At 48.9% G+C, this 27,330-nt stretch overlaps 3 protein-coding genes and 1 long non-coding RNA gene across 17 annotated transcripts in view; 2 read left to right on the plus strand and 2 right to left on the minus strand.

Moving 5' to 3' along the window:
* Window positions 1–151: 151 nt before the first annotated feature.
* Window positions 152–4,899, minus strand: thop1 (thimet oligopeptidase 1). Its single transcript, XM_029828096.1, has 14 exons — window positions 4,788–4,899; window positions 3,725–3,931; window positions 2,854–3,002; window positions 2,672–2,779; window positions 2,498–2,600; window positions 2,270–2,427; window positions 2,036–2,171; window positions 1,812–1,954; window positions 1,519–1,742; window positions 1,250–1,451; window positions 974–1,160; window positions 771–899; window positions 490–626; window positions 152–411 (listed from the first exon to the last, which is right to left on the minus strand). Exons 1-14 carry the CDS (start codon window positions 4,798–4,800, stop codon window positions 250–252), a joined length of 2,058 nt encoding a protein of 685 aa, XP_029683956.1. The 5' UTR covers window positions 4,801–4,899; the 3' UTR covers window positions 152–249.
* A 428-nt stretch (window positions 4,900–5,327) lies between these two features.
* On the plus strand, window positions 5,328–8,013 carry pdzk1ip1 (PDZK1 interacting protein 1). Of its 8 annotated transcripts, none has more exons than XM_029828115.1 (7): window positions 5,328–5,574; window positions 5,632–5,682; window positions 6,064–6,237; window positions 6,295–6,345; window positions 7,068–7,188; window positions 7,371–7,439; window positions 7,551–8,013. In XM_029828115.1, the coding sequence occupies exons 1-7, from the start codon at window positions 5,373–5,375 to the stop codon at window positions 7,618–7,620; spliced, it is 738 nt and encodes a 245-aa protein (XP_029683975.1). In that variant the 5' UTR covers window positions 5,328–5,372; the 3' UTR covers window positions 7,621–8,013. The 8 variants fall into 8 exon arrangements, 7 of the variants coding, with proteins under 7 accessions (XP_029683975.1, XP_029683976.1, XP_029683979.1 ...); XM_029828116.1 differs by having other exon boundaries at window positions 5,336–5,574; window positions 5,632–5,697; window positions 6,208–6,237; XM_029828119.1 differs by having other exon boundaries at window positions 5,339–5,574; window positions 5,668–5,697; window positions 6,208–6,237.
* frem1b (Fras1 related extracellular matrix 1b) overlaps window positions 7,902–27,330 on the minus strand; it is a 33,798-nt gene continuing 14,369 nt past the window's right edge. Inside the window, exons 19-33 of the mRNA XM_029828076.1 lie at window positions 14,999–15,143; window positions 14,188–14,329; window positions 13,550–13,751; window positions 13,208–13,472; window positions 12,442–12,862; window positions 11,516–11,717; window positions 11,288–11,432; window positions 11,087–11,216; window positions 10,947–11,019; window positions 10,574–10,723; window positions 10,258–10,508; window positions 9,989–10,123; window positions 9,796–9,914; window positions 8,290–8,375; window positions 7,902–8,210 (exon numbers count right to left, since the gene is read on the minus strand). Coding sequence (XP_029683936.1) covers window positions 8,029–8,210; window positions 8,290–8,375; window positions 9,796–9,914; window positions 9,989–10,123; window positions 10,258–10,508; window positions 10,574–10,723; window positions 10,947–11,019; window positions 11,087–11,216; window positions 11,288–11,432; window positions 11,516–11,717; window positions 12,442–12,862; window positions 13,208–13,472; window positions 13,550–13,751; window positions 14,188–14,329; window positions 14,999–15,143 — 2,648 coding nt within the window. The 3' untranslated portion in view covers window positions 7,902–8,028. The remainder of the gene's footprint in view (window positions 8,211–8,289; window positions 8,376–9,795; window positions 9,915–9,988; window positions 10,124–10,257; window positions 10,509–10,573; window positions 10,724–10,946; window positions 11,020–11,086; window positions 11,217–11,287; window positions 11,433–11,515; window positions 11,718–12,441; window positions 12,863–13,207; window positions 13,473–13,549; window positions 13,752–14,187; window positions 14,330–14,998; window positions 15,144–27,330) is intronic.
* On the plus strand, window positions 12,537–15,539 carry LOC115247201 (uncharacterized). 7 transcript variants are annotated; one of them, XR_003886261.1, is made up of 7 exons: window positions 12,537–12,676; window positions 13,256–13,491; window positions 13,608–13,792; window positions 14,194–14,396; window positions 14,493–14,727; window positions 14,853–14,902; window positions 15,007–15,539. It is a non-coding gene; the product is annotated as an uncharacterized lncRNA (long non-coding RNA). The 7 variants fall into 7 exon arrangements; XR_003886260.1 differs by having other exon boundaries at window positions 14,493–14,754; window positions 14,880–14,902; window positions 15,007–15,537; XR_003886259.1 differs by lacking the exon at window positions 14,853–14,902 and having other exon boundaries at window positions 14,493–14,754; window positions 15,007–15,536.

The following is a 27,330-nucleotide window of genomic DNA, read 5'->3' on the forward strand; positions in this document are numbered from 1 at the left end:
GAGACGCGCTCCGTGGCGTGTTTGATGGCGTGTTGATTGTCCTCCAGGCTGTTTTGGACCTGCCGCTCTCGGAGGACGTCGCGTCACCAGCCGCCGTCTGGTCGCGTTTGGTTGTTTGTTCCTCTGCAAATGTGACGCTCAAACACAAACATCGACTCAAATCTTTTTATTCTCTGCTCAGGTGTCAAATTTTACACATTTTCTACAAAGTCTCAGTCCACGAGCGTCAGCCTGTGGCGCCGCGGGCGATCAACAGGCGCACGGCTTGTTAGCATCCTGCTCCACCGTTAGCCCTTTGCTCAGCAGGAAGGCTTCCTGTTTGGGCTCCCGCCCGAGGAAGTTGCGCAACATCTCAGAGGCGTCTGCAGAGCCGCCGGGCCGCAGGATGAACTTCCTGTAATCTAGACCCACCTGGACCAATCAGGGAGGAGAAACAAGGGGTCAGCCAGGCTTTCATTCATCGTGCTAAGCTAGGCTAACGAGGCTGACCTTGGCGTTCATGATGCCTTCCTGTTTGAAGCGAGTGAAGAACATGTCCATGGAGAACACCTCACTCCACAGGTAGCCGTAGTACTGGGCGTCATAGCCCCCGGCCAGGTGGCCAAAGGTCGCCGGCATGTTGGTTCCTGCAGATACAAACGGAAAAGGTCAAAAGGTTCTGACCTCGACTCGGGTCGCAACATCCGAATTCCCAGAATTTCAGGTTCCGCTCATTTGAAAAGCTGCAACGACCCGTGAAGAAGGAGCAGAACTGGATCACGTGACTCAACCTGGAGAAGCCGGGATTCCCAGGATCTCCCCGCAGAGGCGTGCGTACTCCTCCGCCGGGTCGACCCCCTCCCGGGTGTGCAGAGCCTGGTCCACTTTAGCCAGAACTATCTGCCTCAGGTTGAACAGACCTGTGGATGGAGGAGGCCTCCTGGTTACTACAGCAACGAGACAAGCTCCTCCCACACGCAGCGTTGGCAGGTACCGGTGTTAGCCAGGCGGGACTTGATGAGCTTGTCGATCAGGTCGTCGGGGATGGCGGCGCCGGTCTTGTAGTGACGGGACATCCTGAGCAGAGGCTCCCGCTCCCAGACCCAGTTCTCCAGCATCTGAGACGGCGCTTCCACAAAGTCCCGCTCCACGTGGGTCCCGCTGAACATGGCGTAGTCCGCCTGAAAGCAGAACCGGAACCACACGGTGCAGGCTGAGACCCAGAACTGTGCTGGTTTTTCCCCCCACGCCGAGGAGCCCGACCTCTGACCTCGGCACACAGCTGGTGCATCACGTGGCCGAACTCGTGGAAGTAGGTCTCCACCTCATCGTGCTGCAGGAGCGACGGAGCCTCGGCCGTGGGCTTGCTGAAGTTGGCCACCATGGCCGCCACCGACATCTGGCGCGTCCCGTCGGGCAGCAGGCAGCCGGGCTGCAGGCCGAAGCAGGCGGCGTGGCCGTACTTCCCCTCCCTGCACAGGACACAGCGGTCACGCCCGCTCCCTGGCCACGCCCACCACCCGCCCACCCCGTCCTCACCTTGGATACAGGTCCAAGTAGAACTGGCCCATCACCTGGCTGGTGGCGCGGTCCGTGACGGAGTAGAGAGTCACGTCAGGGTGCCAGACCGGTGCGCCGTCCACCAGCTGGAAGGAGAGACCCAGGAGCTCCTGGTAGATGGCCAACAGGCCCTGAGTCACCACCTCCATGGGGAAATACTCCTTCAACAGGTTCTGGTCCACAGCGTACTGGGTCTCCTCCACCTGCAGCGGAGCAGAGGGATGGAGTATTGGCCAGTGGCGCCGCCTAGTGGTGGCCGCTTCAGAACTCACCTGTGTCATGTAGTATCTCATGTCCCAGGCATGGAGCTCGCCGCTGAAAGGCAGGTTCCTCTTCTGAGACTCCTTCTCCTTCAGCTGGAGGATGGTGGTTCGCTCTTCATCACCCAGCGGCTTCAGCTTACGGGCCAGCTCCTCTGGAGGACCAACAGGAAGCAGAACCGTTGCTTCTTCCTGTCTGACCTGAAGATCTGGGGGCAGCAGCAGCACTCACTCACCCAGAAAGACGGCCACCTTCTTCCCAGATTTGGCCATGTTCATCTCCAAGATGAAGTCGGCGTGGGTGCTGAAGCCAAGCAGAGCGCTCTTCTGAGCGCGGAGCCGCACCAGCTCCTTCAGGATGGCCGAGTTCTCCTGAGGACAAACCAGCCGGCTCAGCAAACATCTCGCCTGCATGGGCCACCGCAGGCCTGAGGAGCTCCACGAGCTCCACGAGCTCCACGTTCACTCACCTCTTTGCAGCGGGAGTTGAAGGCCTCCTCCAGCTTCTGCCGGGTTTCTGGGATGAAACATTTCTTAATGGTGGGGAAGTAATGAGGATACTTGAGGGTGACCTTCAGCTTGTCTCCGTCCTTCTCCAGAGAGCTCAGGAAGTCCTCGGGGAGGCCGCCTGGAACCAAAACCCAACAGAGATGGTGTCACGTGTGGCCGGCAGGGGGCGCCAGACGCAGCAGACTCACCCAGCTGCTCTCGGCTGAAGGACAGGCTGGTGGTGTCCTCGTTCAAGTTCTTGTTGAAGTCGATGCACAGGTTGCTCAGCTTCTTCTTGATGTTTTTGATCTCCTGTTACAGAGGAGTTAAAGTTAAAGCTTTTTCCGCCCATCGTTGCCCCCCGAGCTGAGAGCAAAGGTCACCTCCTGGGTCTCTGGGGCCAGGTGGAGGCCGTTCCTCCTCCCCAGCTTCAGCAGTCGGTCCAAGTAGCGTCTGGATTCTGCGTTCAGGCTGCCGGCGTCCAGCTGCTTCTGCAGACCAACGCAAACATCAGGTCACCTGCGGCGTCTCCGACACCAGGAGACGTTCGGCCGCCGCCGCTCACCTCCAGCGCCACCACCCTCCGGTAGACGTCCTCCCGCATGCTCATCTCCACGTCGAACTCCGACAGACGCTTGTCAGCCTCCGTGCTCGCCGCTCGCACCTCCTTACAGGGCGACACGTGCTGCGGGAAGTCCAGCATGTTCCTCTGAACTGCGGGGGGCGGGGCCAACCACAGGAGGGAGGAGTCAGAGAGGAGAGGTCACTCTCCTTCATGTTTTTCATACTTTCAATCATCGCAAATATCAAATATTCACAAATGTCCGACACCGTTTGGACCACGTCAGCTGACGTGCAGACAAGCGTCTCGGGCTGTCCCCCTGATGCTAGCCTGTCCTGTCACCATGGCAACGGCCACAGGTTAGATACTGAATGATCCTGCACATTTAAGGTGTCCATAAAGGAAGAGAGCAAAGCTGCCGAGTTGGGACTAAAGTCTCCGTCACTGCGGGAGCAAACAACCGCGCTCTGAACTGCTGATGAGCCGCAAAAAAACTGCCGACTCATCGCTTCAGGCCGCACAAAGGCCGGGTCATGTGACCTGCTGTCAGGTTCGCGCTTTATTCAGACGCGCTGTCCGTGCACAGAACATTCTGGAGACTCAGAGCAGCAGATCCATCCGCCGCTGAAAATAGACCCCAGCAAACGGCAGACTGTGAAGAGTGAGAACATTCAGGAACATTTGGATGACCTCTGGTGGCCGGATGCAGCACTGCACATTAACATAACAGTTCTTAATTAGGTGGTTCTGATGTGTCTGGATCGACGGCTCGGTTCTGCATCAGGATGGTGGGGCTTCGGTTCTGCCTCGAGCGCCTAATGAACCAAGACTCTACGGTCCAGGACGGCGTCCCTCCTGGCCCACGCCAGCTCACCTGTGTACTCCACCTCCACGTCGGCGAGGGCCTTCAGCGTGTTCTCGAAGGTGACGCCGTCCAGGTCGAGCGCCCCGACGCCATCGTACACCTTCTTGGTGTCCCTGATCAGCTCGTTGGCCAGCTGGCTGATCTGATCAGGACTCAGGTCCCAACGCAGCCGGTTCACGGAGCAGACCGGCGCCGGGTTTCCAAACACCACCTGACCTGAGAGGAGACGAGGCAGAGATGGGACACGAGACGCTCGCAGGCGGTTCGATCGCTCTCCGTCGTGCTTGTGCAGCATCAGGCGACAGCAGACAAACGAAGAACGTTTCAATAAAACACTTCGATCAAATCAGCCACGAATGAATGAATGAATGAATGAATGAATGAAATCAGCCTGGATCAATAATCCGACTAATCAGCCTCCCAAACAAATATAGTTAAACCTGCATTTCTCTGCAGCTCAACCAGATGGTGTCAAACGTGCACATGTACACATGCACGCGCTGTTATGTGCCCCTCACTCAAAATGGTTATTATAGCAGTAAATCTCAGCATGTTGTAGTACTTTAAACGCAATTAAAAAGATATAATCGAATATGATCACTATAATTCAGAATCATGGTCTCTTCACCAGACACGGATCTTAATTTCGTCTGGAAATTATAATGAAACAAACAAAATGCATATTATCAGTTACACCCAGGATTTCGGAAGCTTTATGTATAAAGTCCGAACGTGAGCAGCATGAATAAGCAGCGTTAGCTAGCTAAATGCTACACAAACAGGACACAGTCGAACGACCCAGAAACATGCAAACGTAACAAAAATCATTTCAAAAACAAAATAAGAACAGATTAATTTTAGCCTGTTTAGGGAATACGGGTATATTTCTAGATCTTTTCAAAACTTATCCACACTTATCCAGCAGAGCTAACGGTGCTCAGACCATTACCAAGGCTAACGTTAGCTCATGACTGCAGTCAGATAACATTAATGTCTTTAACATGGCAGCTAAATGCTCCATTTAACACGAACCCGGTTCGTTTACAGAGCAAACCAGCAGGAGAGGACTCACCTGTCGGCCCCATGCTTCTCTGCTCGTCCGCAACTGTCACAAAGGTTCTGCTGAGAACAAAAACTACACAAGAAAACTACACATCCGGTCGGGCCTTTCAAAACAAAGGTCGGAATCCGGAAACATTTCATCTTTACACGTTTTGACCCATAAATAAATGTGGACAACAGATTTCATGGTGTATTATTGAACATATTTCACAGGGTGACTCGGGATTAGGATGGAAATTATTTGTTTTATTCAGATCGAGCAGCAAATGTGCAGAAATGAAGCCGTTTCTGAACCAAAAGAACTGTTTCTTCCTCAGGACAGAGGAGGAAAATGTTCGAAAAGATTCAAATATAAAGGCAGTTACAACAGATCAGCATCGTTATATTATTACCAGCCTGCATTCTATAATGTTTCCTGGGATTATTATGGTCTGGAAACTGCATGGATTTCCTTTCAAATCTATCACAAATTGAGAATTTGGGTGTTTTGAATCATTTTAATCTGGAAACTTTGGAAGACTTCGAGTTTAAAGAGATGAGTGTGCTCTTCCTGGTATGATAACAAACAAAGAGTTAAACATTAACACAGGTGTTTATGATTTACCTGAGAACACCTGCGGACTTAATCAGCCGCAGCGACGCCTCACGTCTCCAGTCGTCTGGATCCTCCAGCGAATCCACCATGAAGAACCGGGCCGAGATCTGCTGTTTGCTGCTGATGGTTGCGGCCGTGGCGGCCCAGACAGGTACCGCTCAGACAGGTACCGTGGCGGCTCAGACAGGTACCGCTCAGACGGGTACCGTGGCGGCTCAGACAGGTACCGCTCAGACAGGTACCGTGGCGGCTCAGACAGGTACCGCTCAGACAGGTACCGTGGCGGCTCAGACAGGTACCGCTCAGACGGGTACCGCTCAGACGGGTACCGTGGTGACTCAGACAGGTACCGTGGCGGCCCAGACAGGTACCGCTCAGACAGGTACCGTGGCGGCTCAGACAGGTACCGCTCAGACAGGTACCGTGGCGGCTCAGACAGGTACCGCTCAGACAGGTACCGTGGCGGCTCAGACAGGTACCGCTCAGACAGGTACCGTGGCGGCTCAGACAGGTACCGCTCAGACAGGTACTGTAGCGGCTCAGACAGGTACCGCTCAGACAGGTACCGTGGCGGCTCAGACAGGTACCGCTCAGACAGGTACCGTGGCGGCTCAGACAGGTACCGCTCAGACAGGTACCGTGGCGGCTCAGACAGGTACCGCTCAGACAGGTACCGTGGCGGCTCAGACAGGTACCGCTCAGACAGGTACCGTGGCGGCTCAGACAGGTACCGCTCAGACGGGTACCGTGGCGGCTCAGACAGGTACCGCTCAGACGGGTACCGTGGCGGCCCAGACAGGTACCGCTCAGACAGGTACCGTGGCGGCTCAGACAGGTACCGCTCAGACGGGTACCGCTCAGACGGGTACCGTAGCGGCTCAGACAGGTACCGCTCAGACGGGTACCGTGGTGACTCAGACAGGTACCGTGGCGGCTCAGACAGGTACCGCTCAGACGGGTACCGCTCAGACAGGTACCGGTACCTCAGCCAGCAACAACCAGTTCGAGCGCTGCTTTTTCTGGTCCAAATCCAGTCTGGCACCGCTTTGATGCCTTTCAGAACCGTGTTTAAACTTTTATTGAACCGTCCTGGCTGATAAAGAGCTCCCAACCAGGAAGCTCTTTAATTTCCTGCAACAAGATCTGAAACTGCACATTTAAAGATGCGACTCTTCCTGTTGGGACCTTTGACAGCTTATTATTGGTGATACTACTGTTGTTGTTGCTAATGTTACTGTTGTTGTTGCTGTTACAGCTTATTATTGGTGACACTGTTGTTGTTGTTGCTAATGTTACTGTTGTTGTTGCTGTTACAGCTTATTATTGGTGATACTGTTGTTGTTGCTGCTAATGTTACTGTTGTTGTTGCTGCTGCTAATGTTACTGTTGTTGTTGCTGTTACAGCTTATTATTGGTGATACTGTTGTTGTTGCTGCTAATGTTACTGTTGTTGTTGCTGCTGCTAATGTTACTGTTGTTGTTGCTGTTACAGCTTATTATTGGTGATACTGCTGTTGCTAATGCTGCTAATGTTACTGTTGTTGTTGCTGCCGTTACTGTCACTGTGGCTACCGCTACATGTTAGCTCACTCCAACTTTGAGAATATTGGAAAGATGTTTGTGACTCTTTCAGGTGCAGATGTTGCTGCAGGCTCTGATATTTGACCTCTGACCTCTGTGTGTGTTATGTCCCAGAGCGGTCTCAGGCTGAACGTGCACTACCACAGTGGCTGACCGGCATCATCGCCGTTGCAGGCTTCCTCTTACTCGCCTTCGTCGCCTTACTGGTGAACAGAGCCTGGTGTGGGAAGTCCAGGTGAGTACTGGTGCAGCAGCGGTGTCCAGCAGAGGTGTGAGGAAGGGGCTGCTGAGGGGCCTTTGAGCAAGGTACCAAACCCCAAAAAGAGCACCTCCCCGTGGCAGCGTCCTCATCCAGACACCCCTCAATGAGCGCACGTGTTCATGTTTAACACCAAACTTCTTAACGTTTGTCTGCAGCTACAAGGACGTGGAGTCGGACGAGAGGAGGAGTGAAGCAACGTACGACACCAGCCTGAACACACTCAGGTGCACCACACACACCTGTGGAGCGTAGTCCACAGAAAGTAGATCCAGAACTACAAGAATGTGACGACATTATTATCGCGCAATGACCCAAGGGTTTGTTTGTCCCTACAGCAGCAAAGGAATCGACAACGCTTACGCCAACGTTGCCTTCAGCGCCGATGAGAAGGTGACGGCCATGTGACCTCCAGGCCCCTTTGGCTCGCCAGCTTCAGGAGACGAAGCTTTTAACAATTAACGTTGAAAACGTTTAAAATTTAGAACCCGACGACAGTTAATGAATCGTGTGGTGATAATTGATCCGGGTTTAGCAGAGTAGTGAGGACCAATAACGTGTGCTGAGATCTTTGATGTGTCAGCTGCTTAATTATTATCGCAGCTACACACCCATGTAACCCGACAGTCCAAACTCTTGTCTCGCTTCATGATTGAATCGTTAATGGTTATTAATGCATCAGACTTTTGTGTTTCGTGACCGAAGCTTTAATGGTTATGAAATGTTCCAGAATCTTGACTTTGATCTGACATTTGAGCGAACAAGCTCAGAAACGATGACAATAAAACGGAGGAGACGTGTGATTCGTGTCTGCGGTCACTTCACTGCTGAACACACAAACACATGAGGTTCGGACCCGCAGCTGGTAGAGATCCAGGTCCTGGGGTTTTGAACCAGCACACAGTCAGAGCCACGTGGTGACGGCGCCACACTCAGTCTGGAGAAGGAAAGCTTCTGTCCGTCAGTCCACATCCAGCCATCGGGACCTCCAGAGAGACCTGGGAATCAGACCAGAATGCAACAATCTGATTCTGGATTGTGACTTCTGCTCTGAACCAACCAGGTGTGGCGCCTCACCGATCCAAAATGGCCGCCGCCCTGCAAACCTCCAGAGCCAGCTCATGTCCCGCCTGGATCTGATGCTGGGTAGGCTGCTGTTGGAGCTGATCACAGGATCCATTATTGATTCACTTCTGTTTAGATGTTTCATTTAATCACACCAAAGAGCAGAACCCCTCCCCCATGTATCAGGACTCCTCCCCCACCTATAAAGACCCCTCTTTGTCAGGACCCCTCCCCCACCTGTCTTTTTAGACTACTGATTAATCACAAGAAAATTAATGAGTAATGACTATTTTAGCACTACCTTAAGGCCATTTATAGTGACTAGTTAGTAAGAAACTCATTTGTAACTAATCATTTAATGGTCAGTTAATCAAGTAACTCCTCATTAAATGATACAGAGTAGTTAAGGATGAGTTATTTGAACTGTGGAGGAAGTAATGAACAATAAATGATTGTATGGAAAATGTAGAAAACCTGCTGGTTATTTACCAAGAAACGAGTAACTTCTCATTAGTTACTGTTTAGTTCTTGAGAAACTCGTTATCATAATTTGAAAATCATAAACAGTTAATGATTAGTTGGTGAGAGATGACTGAGGGAGCTAATGAGTAACAAATGAGTTTTACTGTTAGCGAACTTGCATGACTCAGGATTTCTGCCTTTGACGAACGCAACAGTCGCTGAACTGGATAAAAACACCCAAAAAGACTTTTGATTGTTTCAGTCCTGTGGAATCATCCACCAATGTTCAGTTTGACCGATGAGGCTCTTTTTGTAGATGCACACGACCTTCCTGCAGCACTTGATGTTTTAATACATTCCTGGAACCAAAGCAGTGATTTTATGTTGATTTAAGTCTCGGCTCAGTGAAGGCCCCACCCTCAGTGAAGGCCCTACCCTCAGTGAAGGCCCCACCCTCAGTGAAGGCCCCACCTGAGTGAAGGCCCCACCTCAGTGAAGGCCCCACCCTCAGTGAAGGCCCCACCTGAGTGAAGGCCCCACCCTCAGTGAAGGCCCTACCCTCAGTGAAGGCCCCACCTGAGTGAAGGCCCCACCCTCAGTGAAGGCCCCACCTGAGTGAAGGGTCCCACCTCAGTGAAGGCCCCACCCTCAGTGAAGGCCCCACCTGAGTGAAGGCCCCACCTGAGTGAAGGCCCCACCCTCAGTGAAGGCCCTACCCTCAGTGAAGGCCCCACCCTCAGTGAAGGCCCCACCCTGAGTGAAGGCCCCACCTGAGTGAAGGCCCCACCCTCAGTGAAGGCCCCACCTGAGTGAAGGCCTCACCTGAGTGAAGGCCTCACCTGAGTGAAGGCCCCACCCTCAGTGAAGGTCTCACCTGAGTGAAGGCCCCACCCTCAGTGAAGGCCCCACCCTCAGTGAAGGCCCCACCTGAGTGAAGGCCTCACCTGAGTGAAGGCCCCACCCTCAGTGAAGGTCTCACCTGAGTGAAGGCCCCACCCTCAGTGAAGGCCCCACCCCCTCTGTCAGGACCTCTCCTCCTGTCTGAGACCTCCTCACCTCAGCGAGCAGGTCCTCTTGGCACTGGCCCAGCTGGCCTCAGATGTGCTGAGGATGAAACAGCGCCCCCTGTGGTGGGTCCAGCGGTGAGGACAGGAGCTGCTGGACCACTTCTCTGTCTAACGAGACACAAACATGCAGTGAAAACCACAAGAAGTCCAGCCAGGCTGCAACAGTCAGAGGTTCTTCTAACCTTTTGCTGGTGTATCTCTGGTTTGTGTCCTGGTGCTGGATGGTCCATCCGATGCTCACTGAAGGTAAAGTCCTGCTGGAGGTCTCCGTCAGGAGGAACGGCCCCTATAACAGCCTGGAGCATCTCCAGCCCTCTCTGTCTGGGAACAAACCCGAGATCAGCACACACCAACAGAGGAACCGGTAGGGGAACATGGGGCTCACAGCTTAATATCGACATTATCAATATGAATAAAGGCAACATGCAGTCCAGGAGTGTGATACTCTAACCGTTAGTGTTCCATGTGCAGGACCGGTCCTCCCGGTCCTCCCGGTCCTCCCGGTCCTCCCGGTCCAGTGGCTGCTGTGAGCCTCCCGGTTTCGCAGCTTTCTCTTATGGTAGAACTGGAAAGGCTGGTGATGTTGAGGAGGTGGATGCTGGTTTTCCAACATAAGCTCAGCCTCGATGTTTGTGACGCGGTCTTCGGTCTCCTCAGGAGGCGGAGCCAGTAGATCCTTCAGGTCACCTGTGTCACAGCGTCCTGGCACAGATGGAATCCATGAGGCTTTTCTGTTTCAAACAATGAGTGGAATTCCTGTTTCTAACCTCCTCTGGGGTCAATGATCTCCACCCTGGCAGATGTCCGCTGTCCCAGGACGGCGTTTCTCGGAGTTTTTAGGACGACATCGAACGTCTCGTGGTTCTCCTCCAGACCATCATCAACCAAGAAGATGCTCCACGTTTTTACATTGACCCCTGGACCAAAAACAGGAAGTCATGAAATTAGTGGTGGTGTGACTCAAAATGTATTGAATTAGAAGAAATCATTTATCACGTTTTAAATTTACGGTCCGAGTCCAACCAGAACCTCGACAGGGCAGCCTGGTCCAGACGGGTTTCATGTTCTCATGGAACCGACGTGAGGAAGAAGCTCCCGTCCAGACCCAGTATTCTCGATCATTTCGTTACTCAGACTCACCCGGGTCGAACTGGACCAGTCCTGCACTGCTGTGGCTGAAGTCCCTGCCCACTTTGGCGGTTCCGTCCTCCACCTGCACAGACGTCAGACTGAGCTTCGGCGGGTCGACACCGGCAGCCTGGGGGAGGAGCTGCTCCTACCTGGATGGCCACAAATGCTGGCTCGGCACTTTTCCCACTGCGTTCAATCTGGACCTGAAGTTCTGCGGCCGACTCACAGGTTCTGTAACAGGTGGCAGAGAACTGGACCCGAGACCAGGACAGATCCAGTCTGCAGGACAGAGATCAGCAACAGACACACGCCAACAATCAACGCGTCACTAAAACACCCGACGAACCCACATGTCAGGTGACGCAGAGTTTCCCGCCGGATCGGAGGGGCGGAACCGGAAGCTGTCGTTTGTGACCGCCGCCTCAGGAGGGACGACGTAGACGACGGCGCGATGGTCCACGTCCTGCTGCGTGAAGCGTCCTCTGATGTGGGCTCCTGGGGACGGAAGGAGGACGCTGAAGCGGAACGCCACCTGCCAATGGGCTCAAACAGGAAGTCCCACCTGTCAAAAGCCTCACCTGTCTGCACGTTCTCCAGGTGGCCAAACTGTGGCGGTCTGAGGACGGCGAACTCCACCGCTGCCGCGGCGCTGTCAGGGTCGGACGCCCGCAGGTGTCGGGAGGTGATGAAGACGCCAAAACGACCACCGCCCAGGGCAGCCACCGTGCTGGGGCTCCCCCTGGTGGTGAGAATAGGAGGCTTCCGGTCCAAACGGTTCACCTGAGTCAGAGGGGACGTCCAGAACATCTGAGATCTTTAGATCTTTACTGTAGCAGCATTAAGGTGACGTCACAAAACGTGAAGAAAGACGGCTGCAGACTACAGGACCAGCAGGGGGACACCATGTCCCCCTCCTCCTTCCTCCCCCCTTCCCTTCCTCCCTCCCTCCCTCTCGCCTCCTCCCCCCTCTTCTCGCCTCCTACATTAGGCCACTAGATGTCACCATCACTCTGCTCAGATGAACATGCGCTACTTTATTAACAATCACATGCAGCACAAATCTTTAACAAAGGGCTCTCATATATATTATATATAAATATCCCATATTTTCCCCATTTTGATTAGATTTGATGTTCACCTTAGAAAATTGAACCAGTAATTGTCTTTTTTTTTTAAACAACAATGTTCTAGCATCTTTAAAAAAAACAAAAAAATTAAAAAAAATTGTGACGTCATCAAATGCAGCTTTGATGTCCACTTTGAAGTATATGTTTAAATCCACTTTGAAGTACATGTTTAGGTACACTTTGACCTTTGTTGTTGTGGCCCTGGTTGTCCTAATATATAAGTTACACCTGCACACTTAAAGAGGGCAAACGTGGACCTCTGTGTGAGCTGGGGAACTTTCATCCGAGTTTCCTTCTGCTTCCCGTTTTTCATCCTGGTCAGTTGGCACATGAACGTCTCCTGCTGGCTCCGCCCACCAGCAAACCTCAGGTCTCACCTGGATATTGAAGATGGCGGCCTTCTCCCTCAGCTGTCCAAACTCCAGGAATCCTCTGTTGCTCCCGTCACTCGGCAGGAAGTAGAAGCTGTCCACGTCCTCTGAGCCGTCCTGGTCGTGCTGATAAGAGACGTTCATCTCGTCCACGTCTCTCTGGGTGAAAGTCTCTGGCGAGGACATCGGGACCCCCCTCAACAGAAGCTTCCCGTGACGCGGGAGCTGCGTGATGACGAAGGTCAGGTTGGCGGCGGCGGTATCGGGGTCAGTCAGCTGCAGGTGGTCAGCGGTGATGGTCTCCGTGGACCCGTCTGGTAGGCGGAGCCAAGTGTTGTGTTGGAGGGTGGGAAAGACACGGTCGCGGTGTTCGACAGTGAAGAGGACGGCGCCGACACGGGACGTCTCGCCATTGGTCACCACAAAACTGACAAGAGTCAGAGGGATAAAGACACGTTCAATGAAAGAGTGTGTGTGTGTGTGTGTGCGTGGATGTGTGTGTGTGTGCTGTCCTCTTTCCTGCCAACACAATCTGCCTTCCAGCCCTGCAGCTGACAAAGTGCTCTGGGCCAATACACACACACACGCACACACACAGGTCTTAGTGTAACATCTGGCTCTGATGTCGGCCATATTTGCCCGTCTGTGTCCGGTACTCAAAATGGCCATTCATCATACACACACGCACACACACACACACACACACACGTAACAGAAGTCCGTAATAGTCAAATAAAGTGTTATAATGTGTGTATTTGCATGTGTGTAACACCTGAAGGAGTCCCTGTTGCCATGGTAACTGTTGTCATGGGTGTAACAGACTCGCTGTGCGGCCACATGCAGCTGTGTGAAGGAGCGCAGGGGGACGCCGGGATGCTGCACGGCGTGGATGAGGCCGTGTTGAGGAGGCGCCGTCACCGTGTAGAGCAGCTCCTCCGGACGACTCGCCGCGTCCGCCGCCATCAGGACGTCGGTATTCAGGATGACCTGCTGACCTTCCACCAGATGCACTGCCCTGCTCAGCAGCACCAAGTCACCTGTGGCTCACGTGATGAAGTAACCATGAGAACAACAAAAGTACAGGCGTCAGGCGGTCTCTCATGTGACCTCTGACCTTTCGGTGGCCTGTTGATGGAGATGAAGAAGCTCTGAGCAGGTGTTTCATTGTCCAGGTCGCTGAGGCTGAAGCTGAAGCTGTCCTGACCTTTGAACCCGCGGGCAGCAGGAGCGGCGTGCTGGTACCACAGACGGTTCAGGTCTACGTCGTCCTGGGTGAAGTTCTGAGCCGAGGAGAGCTCCATCCAACCCGTCTGTGTCTGAGGAACGTGTGTCAATCAATAACAGAACCACAGCACAGGTGAGCCACTGAAATCAGGCCAACAAATCCCACAGGTGTATCACCAGCAAACTGGTCCAAGAACACGAGGACCAGTTGGATCAAAGGTCGAGAACGTTTAAACACACAAGAATGAGAGGAGGAGGACACAGGTGGAGGGGACACAGGTGACTAGGTCAGGTCAGGTGCGGCCTTTTATCACAATCATTGCATCAGATGTTCCACATGGATGCAGAGGTGATTCAGAACGTTTGGAGATGGACAGTTAGAGTCTATGATGGGACATCTGTGGTGTCACCTGTCCAGGTCCACCATTAGCTGCTCTGTCATGGTGGAACCAGGAGGATCAGGTTTCTCCTGGAGGGGGGACCCCGAGGTCTGCCTTCAGGTCTTGACCTTCAGGTCTTTGCTCTCACCTTCAGCAGCAGGTTCCCAAAGCCTGGTTCTGTGTTCAGGATGTAGAAGACCAGATTAGGGGGGGTGTCCAGGTCCTCGGCCTGCAAGACGGCACTGGAGATGACCCGGCGCTGACCAGGTTCCACCTCCAGCCTGGCGTTTCTGCAGATCAGAGGTCAGATCAGGGTTTAGGTGGGGTCAAAGGTGACGATGACGGTGGGTGATGAAGGTGCGTGAGCTGTTTCGGGGGTCACGTCAAATCTAAACCACAATCACACGTCACATGTTTGATTTTTGGCCACATTGGTCCTGAATGTTGTTCCAGGAGCACAGAGAGGGTGTGTGGGGTTCTGATGGGATGGAGGCGTCGCCCCGACAACAGCAGCAACCATCTGGCTGCTTCCTCACTCGGAAATAAAACCCACGCAGGAGCAAAGACGCCACGTCGGTCCTGCTGGAAAGTGAAAACAAGGAAGGCGACATCTGCCAGATCTTCGTGTTCCTTCTGCCTGGACGGCCCGACAGAACCAGCTCGTCCCCCATCAAAGCCCCCCCACATGGTGACGGGGGGCCGAGGGCAGTCAGGGGTGAAAATTCACTCATTCAATATGAAAAGACGTGTGTGTGTGTGTGTGTGTGTGTGTGTGTGTGTGTGTGTGTGTGTGTATTCATGCACCCACAAAAGGACATTTTGCCTGGTTTCACATTAAAGGTGTGAAAGATGAAAGCACAAAGGTAAGTCAGTGTGGGTGTATGTGGGTGGGTGTATCTGTGAGTGTGTGTACGCGAGTGTGTGTGTTTGTGTGTACGTGAGTGTGTGTTTGTGTGTACCTGAGCAGTCGTGGTTCCTCATCGTTGACCGGCAGGACGGTGACCTGGGCTCTGGCCTGGACTGTGTGGACGCCATCTGTCAGTTGCAGAGTCACAGCGTCCTTCAAGGTTTCTGTGTCATCATGTGTGTATATGATCCTCATATCTGTGGGGGGTGCAGGGGTTTCACATCAGGTGTGTTTTGTCAGACTGTACACCTATTATGACTGTTCCTGTAAACAGTTCCTACAACAGGTGTCCAGGAACGTGTCACCGTCCTGTGTCTGAGTAACAGCTAAAAGCGAGCAGGTAACAACGACCAGTGAAAATCGAACAGGTAATAGCGACCAGTGAACAGCGAACAGTGAACAAGTAACAGCGAACAGTGAACAAGTAACAGCGAACAGCGTACGAGTAACAGCGGACAAGTAACAGCGAACAACAAACAAGTAACAGCGAACAGGTAACAGCAAATAACAGCGAATAGTCAACAGTGAAAAGGTAAAAGCGTACAACTAACAGCAAACAGCATACAAGTAGCAGCGAACAGAGTACAAGTAGCAGTGAACAGGTAACAGCGAAGAGCGAACAAGTAACAGCGAAGGAGTACCAGCGAACAAGGAACAGCGAACAGCGTACAAGTAGCAGCAAACAGCGTAAAGTAAGAGCGAACAAGTAACAGCGAATAGTGAACAGCGAATAGTGAACAGCGTACGAGTAACAGCGGACAAGTAACAGCGAACAGCGTACGAGTAACAGCGAACAAGTAACAGCAAACAGCGTACGAGTAACAGTGAACAGGTAACAGCGTACGAGTAACAGCAAACAAGTAACAGTGAATAGTCAGCGTACAAGTAACAGCGAACAACTACCAGCGAACAGGTAATGGCAAACAGGTAACAGCGACCAGCGAAAAACTAACAGCGAACAAGTAACAGTGTACAAGTAATAGCGAACAGGTAAAAGCGAACAGATAACAGTGAAAAGCATACAAGGAACAGCGAACAGTGTACAAGTAACAGCGAACAGCAAACAGCGTACGAGTAACAGCAAACAGCGTAAAAGTAACAATGAACAGTGAACAAGTAACAGCGAACAGCATACAAGTAACAGCGGACAAGTAACAGCGAACAGTGAAAAAGTAACAGCTTACAACTAACAGCAAACAAGTAACAGCGAACAGCATACAAGTAGCAGCAAACAGCGTACAAGTAGCAGCGAACAAGTAACAGCAAACAGTGAACAAGTAACAGCGAACAGTGAACAGCGTACGAGTAACAGCGGACAAGTAACAGCGAACAACAAACAAGTAACAGCGAACAGGTAACAGCAAATAACAGCGAATAGTCAACAGTGAAAAGGTAAAAGCGTACAACTAACAGCAAACAGCATACAAGTAGCAGCGAACAGAGTACAAGTAGCAACGAACAGGTAACAGCGAAGAGCGAACAAGTAACAGCGAAGGAGTACCAGCGAACAAGGAACAGCGAACAGCGTACAAGTAGCAGCAAACAGCGTACAAGTAACAGCGAATAGTGAACAGCGAATAGTGAACAGCGTACGAGTAACAGCAAACAGCATACAAGTAACAGCGGACAAGTAACAGCGAACAGTGAAAAAGTAACAGCTTACAACTAACAGCAAACAAGTAACAGTGAACAGCGTACAAGTAGCAGCAAACAGCGTACAAGTAGCAGCGAACAGCGTAAAGTAAGAGCGAACAAGTAACAGCGAATAGTGAACAGCGAATAGTGAACAGTGTACGAGTAACAGCAAACAGCATACAAGTAACAGCGAACAGGTAACAGCGTACGAGTAACAGCAAGTAACAGCGTACGAGTAACAGCGAACGAGTAACAGCGAACGAGTAACGGTGAACAACGTACGAGTAACAGTGAACAAGTAACAGCGTACAAGTAGCAGCGAACAGCGTACAAGTAGCAGTGAACAAGTAACAGCGAATAGGTAAAAGCAAACAGCGTACAAGTAGCAGCAAACAGCGTACAAGTAAGAGCGAACAAGTAACAGCGAATAGTGAACAGCGTACAAGTAACAGTGAACGACGAACAGTGTACAAGTAATAGCGTACAACTAACAGCGTACAACTAACAGCGAACAGCATACAAGTAACAGTGTACAAGTAATAGCCAACAGTGAACAACGAACAGTGTACAAGTAACAGCGAACAGGTAACAACGAACACCGTACGAGTAACAGCGAACAGGTAACAGCGAACACCGTACGAGTAACAGCGAACAGGTAACAGCGAACACCGTACGAGTAATAGCGAACAGGTAACAGCGAACACCGTACGAGTAACAGCGAACAGGTAACAGCGAACAGGTAACAGTGAACAACGAACAGTGTACAAGCAATAGCGAACAGGTAAAAGCGAACAGCGTATAAGTAACAGCGAACAGGTAACAGTGACCAGTGAACAGCAAACAGGTAACAGTGAAAAGCATACACGTAACAGCGAACAGTGAAAAAGTAACAGCTTACAACTAACAGCGTACGAGTAACAGCGAACAGCGTACAAGTAACAGTGAACAACTAACAGCGTACAAGTATCAGCGAACAGCGTACGAGTAACAGCGAACAAGTAACAGCAAACAGCGTACGAGTAACAGTGAACAGGTAACAGCGTACGAGTAACAGCAAACAAGTAACAGCGGACAAGTAACAGCGAACAGTGAAAAAGTAACAGCTTACAACTAACAGCAAACAAGTAACAGTGAACAGCGTACAAGTAGCAGCAAACAGCGTACAAGTAGCAGCGAACAGCGTAAAGTAAGAGCGAACAAGTAACAGCGAATAGTGAACAGCGAATAGTGAACAGTGTACGAGTAACAGCAAACAGCATACAAGTAACAGCGAACAGGTAACAGCGTACGAGTAACAGCAAGTAACAGCGTACGAGTAACAGCGAACGAGTAACAGCGAACGAGTAACGGTGAACAACGTACGAGTAACAGTGAACAAGTAACAGCGTACAAGTAGCAGCGAACAGCGTACAAGTAGCAGTGAACAAGTAACAGCGAATAGGTAAAAGCAAACAGCGTACAAGTAGCAGCAAACAGCGTACAAGTAAGAGCGAACAAGTAACAGCGAATAGTGAACAGCGTACAAGTAACAGTGAACGACGAACAGTGTACAAGTAATAGCGTACAACTAACAGCGTACAACTAACAGCGAACAGCATACAAGTAACAGTGTACAAGTAATAGCCAACAGTGAACAACGAACAGTGTACAAGTAACAGCGAACAGGTAACAACGAACACCGTACGAGTAACAGCGAACAGGTAACAGCGAACACCGTACGAGTAACAGCGAACAGGTAACAGCGAACAGGTAACAGTGAACAACGAACAGTGTACAAGCAATAGCGAACAGGTAAAAGCGAACAGCGTATAAGTAACAGCGAACAGGTAACAGTGACCAGTGAACAGCAAACAGGTAACAGTGAAAAGCATACACGTAACAGCGAACAGTGAAAAAGTAACAGCTTACAACTAACAGCGTACGAGTAACAGCGAACAGCGTACAAGTAACAGTGAACAACTAACAGCGTACAAGTATCAGCGAACAGCGTACGAGTAACAGCGAACAAGTAACAGCAAACAGCGTACGAGTAACAGTGAACAGGTAACAGCGTACGAGTAACAGCAAACAAGTAACAGCGAATAGTCAGCGTACAAGTAACAGCGAACAACTACCAGCGAACAGGTAATGGCAAACAGGTAACAGCGACCAGCGAAAAACTAACAGCGAACAAGTAACAGTGTACAAGTAATAGCGAACAGGTAAAAGCGAACAGATAACAGTGAAAAGCATACAAGGAACAGCGAACAGTGTACAAGTAACAGCGAACAGCAAACAGCGTACGAGTAACAGCAAACAGCGTAAAAGTAACAATGAACAGTGAACAAGTAACAGCGAACAGCATACAAGTAACAGCGGACAAGTAACAGCGAACAGTGAAAAAGTAACAGCTTACAACTAACAGCAAACAAGTAACAGCGAACAGCATACAAGTAGCAGCAAACAGCGTACAAGTAGCAGCGAACAAGTAACAGCAAACAGTGAACAAGTAACAGCGAACAGTGAACAGCGTACGAGTAACAGCGGACAAGTAACAGCGAACAACAAACAAGTAACAGCGAACAGGTAACAGCAAATAACAGCGAATAGTCAACAGTGAAAAGGTAAAAGCGTACAACTAACAGCAAACAGCATACAAGTAGCAGCGAACAGAGTACAAGTAGCAGCGAACAGGTAACAGCGAAGAGCGAACAAGTAACAGCGAAGGAGTACCAGCGAACAAGGAACAGCGAACAGCGTACAAGTAGCAGCAAACAGCGTACAAGTAACAGCGAATAGTGAACAGCGAATAGTGAACAGCGTACGAGTAACAGCAAACAGCATACAAGTAACAGCGGACAAGTAACAGCGAACAGTGAAAAAGTAACAGCTTACAACTAACAGCAAACAGCATACAAGTAACAGTGTACAAGTAATAGCCAACAGTGAACAACGAACAGTGTACAAGTAACAGCGAACAGGTAACAACGAACACCGTACGAGTAACAGCGAACAGGTAACAGCGAACACCGTACGAGTAACAGCGAACAGGTAACAGCGAACACCGTACGAGTAATAGCGAACAGGTAACAGCGAACACCGTACGAGTAACAGCGAACAGGTAACAGCGAACAGGTAACAGTGAACAACGAACAGTGTACAAGCAATAGCGAACAGGTAAAAGCGAACAGCGTATAAGTAACAGCGAACAGGTAACAGTGACCAGTGAACAGCAAACAGGTAACAGTGAAAAGCATACACGTAACAGCGAACAGTGAAAAAGTAACAGCTTACAACTAACAGCGTACGAGTAACAGCGAACAGCGTACAAGTAACAGTGAACAACTAACAGCGTACAAGTATCAGCGAACAGCGTACGAGTAACAGCGAACAAGTAACAGCAAACAGCGTACGAGTAACAGTGAACAGGTAACAGCGTACGAGTAACAGCAAACAAGTAACAGCGAATAGTCAGCGTACAAGTAACAGCGAACAACTACCAGCGAACAGGTAATGGCAAACAGGTAACAGCGACCAGCGAAAAACTAACAGCGAACAAGTAACAGTGTACAAGTAATAGCGAACAGGTAAAAGCGAACAGATAACAGTGAAAAGCATACAAGGAACAGCGAACAGTGTACAAGTAACAGCGAACAGCAAACAGCGTACGAGTAACAGCAAACAGCGTAAAAGTAACAATGAACAGTGAACAAGTAACAGCGAACAGCATACAAGTAACAGCGGACAAGTAACAGCGAACAGTGAAAAAGTAACAGCTTACAACTAACAGCAAACAAGTAACAGCGAACAGCATACAAGTAGCAGCAAACAGCGTACAAGTAGCAGCGAACAAGTAACAGCAAACAGTGAACAAGTAACAGCGAACAGTGAACAGCGTACGAGTAACAGCGGACAAGTAACAGCGAACAACAAACAAGTAACAGCGAACAGGTAACAGCAAATAACAGCGAATAGTCAACAGTGAAAAGGTAAAAGCGTACAACTAACAGCAAACAGCATACAAGTAGCAGCGAACAGAGTACAAGTAGCAGCGAACAGGTAACAGCGAAGAGCGAACAAGTAACAGCGAAGGAGTACCAGCGAACAAGGAACAGCGAACAGCATACAAGTAGCAGCAAACAGCGTACAAGTAGCAGCGAACAAGTAACAGCAAACAGTGAACAAGTAACAGCGAACAGTGAACAGCGTACGAGTAACAGCGGACAAGTAACAGCGAACAACAAACAAGTAACAGCGAACAGGTAACAGCAAATAACAGCGAATAGTCAACAGTGAAAAGGTAAAAGCGTACAACTAACAGCAAACAGCATACAAGTAGCAGCGAACAGGTAACAGCGAAGAGCGAACAAGTAACAGCGAAGGAGTACCAGCGAACAAGGAACAGCGAACAGCGTACAAGTAGCAGCAAACAGCGTACAAGTAACAGCGAATAGTGAACAGCGAATAGTGAACAGCGTACGAGTAACAGCAAACAGCATACAAGTAACAGCGGACAAGTAACAGCGAACAGTGAAAAAGTAACAGCTTACAACTAACAGCAAACAAGTAACAGTGAACAGCGTACAAGTAGCAGCAAACAGCGTACAAGTAGCAGCGAACAGCGTAAAGTAAGAGCGAACAAGTAACAGCGAATAGTGAACAGCGAATAGTGAACAGTGTACGAGTAACAGCAAACAGCATACAAGTAACAGCGGACAAGTAACAGCGAACAGTGAAAAAGTAACAGCTTACAACTAACAGCAAACAAGTAACAGCGAACAGCGTACAAGTAGCAGCAAACAGCGTACAAGTAGCAGCGAACAAGTAGCAGCGAACAGCGTAAAGTAAGAGCGAACAAGTAACAGCGAATAGTGAACAGCGTACAAGTAACAGCGGACAACAGTGAACAGTGTACAAGTAACAGCGAACAACAAGTGTACAAGTAACAGCGAAGAGCAAACAAGTAACAGCGAACAGGTAACAGCGTACGAGTAACAGCAAGTAACAGCGTACGAGTAACAGCGAACGAGTAACAGCGAACGAGTAACGGTGAACAACGTACGAGTAACAGTGAACAAGTAACAGCGTACAAGTAGCAGCGAACAGCGTACAAGTAGCAGTGAACAAGTAACAGCGAATAGGTAAAAGCAAACAGCGTACAAGTAGCAGTGAACAAGTAACAGCGAATAGGTAAAAGCAAACAGCGTACAAGTAGCAGCGAATAGTGAACAGCGTACAAGTAACAGTGAACGACGAACAGTGTACAAGTAATAGCGTACAACTAACAGCGTACAACTAACAGCGAACAGCATACAAGTAACAGTGAACAAGTAACAGTGAACAACAGTGAACAACGAACAGTGTACAAGTAATAGCGAACAGGTAACAACGAACACCGTACGAGTAACAGCGAACAGCGTACAAGTAGCAGCAAACAGCGTACAAGTAGCAGCGAACAAGTAGCAGCGAACAGCGTAAAGTAAGAGCGAACAAGTAACAGCGAATAGTGAACAGCGTACAAGTAACAGCGGACAACAGTGAACAGTGTACAAGTAACAGCGAACAACAAGTGTACAAGTAACAGCGAAGAGCAAACAAGTAACAGCGAAAAGTCAGTGTACAAGTAAAAGCGAAAAGTGTACAAGGAACAGCGAACAAGGAACAGCGAACAGCGTATAAGTAACAGTGTAGAGGGAACAGTAATCAGCGAAAAGGTAAAAGCGTACAAATAACAGCATACAAGTAACAGCGAACAGCTAACAGCGTACAATTAACAACGTATAAGTAGCAGCGAACAACAGCAAACAAGTAGCAGCGAACAACAGCAAACAAGTAGCAGCGAACAAGTAGCAGCGAACAAGTAGCAGCGAACAGCGTACGAGTAGCAGTGAACAGGTAACAGCGAATAGTCAGTGTACAAGTAACAGCGAACAACGTACAAATACCAGCGAACAACTACCAGCGAACAGGTAATAGGTAACGGCAAACAGGTAACAGCGAAAAACTAACAGCGAACAAGTAACAGTAAACAAGTAACAGTGTACAACTAACAGCAAACAGGTAACAGTGAAAGGATACAAGTAACAGCGAACAGCGTACAAGTAACAGTGAACAACTAACAGCGTACAAGTAACAGCAAACAGGTAACAGTGAAAAGCATACAAGTAACAGCGTACAAGTAACAGCAAACAGCGTACGAGTAACAGCGAACAACTAACAGCGTACAAGTAACAGCGAATAGTCAGTGTACAAGTAACAGCGAATAGTCAGTGTACAAGTAAAAGCGAACAGCGTACAAGGAACAGCGAACAAGGAACAGCGAACAGCGTATAAGTAACAGTGTACAGGTAACAGTAATCAGCGAAAAGGTAAAAGCGTACAACTAACAGCGAACAGCTAACAGCGAACAAGTAACAGCAAACAGCGTACGAGTAACAGCGTACGAGTAACAGTGAACAACTAACAGCGTACAAGTAACAGTGAATAGTCAGTGTACAAGTAACAGCGAATAGTCAGTGTACAAGTAAAAGCGAACAGCGTACAAGGAACAGCGAACAGCGTATAAGTAACAGTGTACAGGTAACAGTAATCAGCGAAAAGGTAAAAGCGTACAACTAACAGCATACAAGTAACAGCGAACAGCTAACAGCGAACAAGTAACAGCGAACAGCGTACGAGTAACAGCGAACAGGCAACAGCGAACAAGTAACAGCGAATAGTCAGTATACAAGTAACAGCGAACAACGTACAAATACCAGCGAACAACTACCAGCAAACAACTACCAGCGAACAGGTAATAGGTAACGGCAAACAGGTAACAGCGACCAGCGAACAAGTAACAGTAAACAAGTAACAGTGTACAAGTAATAGCGAACAGGTAAAAGCGAACAGCGTATAAGTAACAGCGAACAGCTAACAGCGTACAACTAACAGCAAACAGGTAACAGTGAAAAGCATACAAGTAACAGCGTACAAGTAACAGCAAACAGCATACGAGTAACAGCGAACAGCGTATAAGTAACAGTGTACAGGTAACAGTAATCAGGTAACAGCGAATAGTCAGTGTACAAGTAACAGTGAACAGCGTACAAGTAACAGCGAACAGCGTACAAGTAACAGCGAACAGCATACAAGTAACAGCGAACAGGTAACAACGAACAGGTAACAGCGTACAGCGTACAAGTAACAGCGAACAGCGTACAAGTAACAGCGTACAAGTAACAGCAAACAATGAACAGTGAACAAGTAACAGTGACCAACGTACGAGTAACAGTGAACAAGTAACAGTGAACAACGTACGAGTAACAGTGAACAAGTAACAGTGAACAAGGAACAGCGAACAAGTAGCAGCAAACAGTGAACAAGTAAAAGCGTACAACTAACAACGTATAAGTAGCAGTGAACAACAGCAAACAACTAACAGCGAACAAGTAGCAGCGTACGAGTAACAGCGAACAAGTAACAGTGAACAAGTAACAGTGAACAGGTAACAGCGTACGAGTAACAGCAAATAGTCAGTGTACAAGTAACAGCGAACAACGTACAACTACCAGCGAACAGGTAATAGGTAACAGCGAGCAGGTAACAGCGACCAGCGAAAAACTAACAGCGAACAAGTAACAGTAAACAAGTAACAGCGAACAGCGTACAAGTAATAGCGAATAGGTAAAAGCAAACAGCGTAAAAGTAACAGCAAACAATGAACAGTGAACAAGTAACAGTGACCAGCGTACAAGTAACAATGAACAAGTAACAGTGAACAAGTAACAGCGAACAGCGTACGAGTAACAGCGAAAAGCGTACAAGTAACAGCGAACAGTGTACAAGTAATAGCGAACAGGTAAAAGCGAACAAGTAACAGCAAACACCGAACAACAAACAGGTAACGGCGAATAGGCAACAGTGAAAAGCATACAACTAACAGCGTACAACTAACAGTGTACAAACAGGTAACGGCGAATAGGCAACAGTGAAAAGCACACAACTAAGCGTACCACTAACAGCGAACAGCGTACAACTGACAGCGTACAACTGACAGCGAACAGCGTACAACTAACAGCGAACAACTACCAGCAAACAACTACCAGCGAACAGGTAATAGGTAACGGCAAACAGGTAACAGCGACCAGCGAAAAACTAACAGCGAACAAGTAACAGTAAACAAGTAACAGTGTACAAGTAATAGCGAACAGGTAAAAGCGAACAGCGTATAAGTAACAGCGAACAGCTAACAGCGTACAACTAACAGCAAACAGGTAACAGTGAAAAGCATACAAGTAACAGCAGCGTACGAGTAACAGTGAACAAGTAGCAGTGAACAGCGTACAAGTAACAGCGAATAGGTAAAAGCAAACAGCGTAAAAGTAACAGCAAACAATGAACAGTGAACAAGTAACAGCGAACAACGTACAACTACCAGCGAACAACTACCAGCGAACAGGTAATAGGTAACAGCGAACAGGTAACAGCGACCAGCGAAAAACTAACAGCGAACAAGTAACAGTAAACAAGTAACAGCGAACAGCGTACAAGTAACAGCGAATAGGTAAAAGCAAACAGCGTAAAGGTAACAGCGTACGAGTAACAGTGAACAAGTAACAGTGAATAACGTACGAGTAACAGGGAACAAGTAACAATGAACAAGTAACAGTGACCAGCATACAAGTAACAGCGAACAGCATACAAGTAACAGCGAACAGTGTACAAGTAATAGCGAACAGGTAAAAGCGAACAAGTAACAGCAAACACCGTACAAATGACAGCGAACAACAAACAGGTAACGGCGAATAGGCAACAGTGAAAAGCATACAACTAACAGCGTACAACTAACAGCGTACAAACAGGTAACGGCGAATAGGCAACAGTGAAAAGCACACAACTAAGCGTACCACTAACAGCGAACAACTGACAGCGAACAGCGTACAACTAACAGCGAACAACTGACAGCGAACAGCGTACAAGTAGCAGCGTACAAGTAACAGCAAACAACTAACAGCGAACAGCGTACGAGTAACAGCGAACAAGTAACAGCGTACAAGTAACAGCGAACAGTGAAAAAGTAACAGCTTACAACTAACAGCGTACAACTAACAGCGAACAACTGACAGCGAACAGCGTACAAGTAGCAGCGTACAAGTAACAGCAAACAACTAACAGCGAACAGCGTACGAGTAACAGCGAACAGTGGAAAAAGTAACAGCTTACAACTAACAGCAAACAGCATACAAGTAACAGTGAACAGTGAACAACGAACAGTGTACAAGTAATAGCAAACAGGTAAAAGTGAACAGCGTATAAGTAACAGCGAACAGGTAACAGTGACCAGTGAACAGCAAACAGGTAACAGTGAAAAGCATACAAGTAACAGCGAACAGTGAAAAAGTAACAGCCTACAACTAACAGCGAACAGGTAACAGCGAATAGTCAGCGTACAAGTAACAGCAAACAGCGTACAAATACCAGCGAACAACTACCAGCGAACAACTAACAGGTAACGGCAAACAGGTAACAGCGACCAGCGAAAAACAGCGAACAAGTAACAGTAAACAAGTAACAGTGTACAAGTAATAGCGAACAGCAAACAGTGTACGAGTAACAGCGAACAAGTAACAGCGAACAGTCAGTGTACAAGTAACAGCGAACAACTAGCAGCGAACAAGTAGCAGCAAACAGCGTATAAGTAACAGTGAACTAGTAACAGCAAACAGTTAACAGCAAGCAGCGTAGGAGTAACAGCGAACAGGTAACAGTGACCAGCGAAAAGCGTACAAGTAACAGCGAACAGCGTACAACTAAGAGCAAACAGGTAACAGTGACCAGTGAACAGCAAACAGGTAACGGCGAACAGGTAACAGTGAAAAGCATACAAGTAACAGCGAACAGTGAAAAAGTAACAGCTTACAACTAACAGTGTACAAGTAACAGCGAACAGGTAACAGCAAACAGGTAACAGCGAATAGTCAGCGTACAACTAACAGCGTACAACTAACAGCGAACAAGTAACAGCGAACAGCTAACAGCGTACAAGTAGCAGTGAACAAGTAACAGCGAACAGCGTACGAGTAACTGAACAAGTAACAACGAACAAGTAACAGCGAACAGCGTACAAGTAACAGTGAACAGCGTACAAGTAACAGTGAACAACTAACAGCGTACAAGTAACAGCGAATAGTCAGTGAACAAGTAACAGCGAACAGGTAACAGCGTACGAGTAACAGCGTACAAGTAACAGTGAACAGCGTACGAGTAACAGCGAACAGCGTACGAGTAAAAGCAAACAATGAACAGCGAACAAGTAACAGCGAACAGGTAACAGTAATCAGCGAAAAGGTAAAAGCGTACAACTAACAGCGAACAGCTAACAGCGTACAAGTAGCAGCGAACAGCTAACAGTGAACAGGTAACAGCGAATAGTCAGCGTACAAGTAACAGCGAATAGTCAGTGTACAGGTAACAGCGTACAAGTAACAGCGAACAACAGCAAACAACTCACAGCGTGCAAGTAGCAGCGAACAAGTAACAGCGAACAGCGTACGAGTAACAGTGAACAAGTAACAGCGAACAGCAAACAAGTACCGTATTGGCCCGAATATAAGACGACCCTGATTATAAGACGACCCCCTCTTTTTCAAGACTCAAGTTTGAAAAACGACTTTTTGGACACCAAATTTAATTTTTATACAGAAATTACAGTACATCTGAAACAAATGATTATATCTTCGACCCACTTTTCTCCAGATTGTCGCTACATTTCTCTATTTTCTGTTATCT

The sequence above is a fragment of the Takifugu rubripes genome, chromosome 20 (genome assembly GCF_901000725.2).
Source record: "Takifugu rubripes chromosome 20, fTakRub1.2, whole genome shotgun sequence".
Taxonomy (NCBI): domain Eukaryota; kingdom Metazoa; phylum Chordata; class Actinopteri; order Tetraodontiformes; family Tetraodontidae; genus Takifugu; species Takifugu rubripes.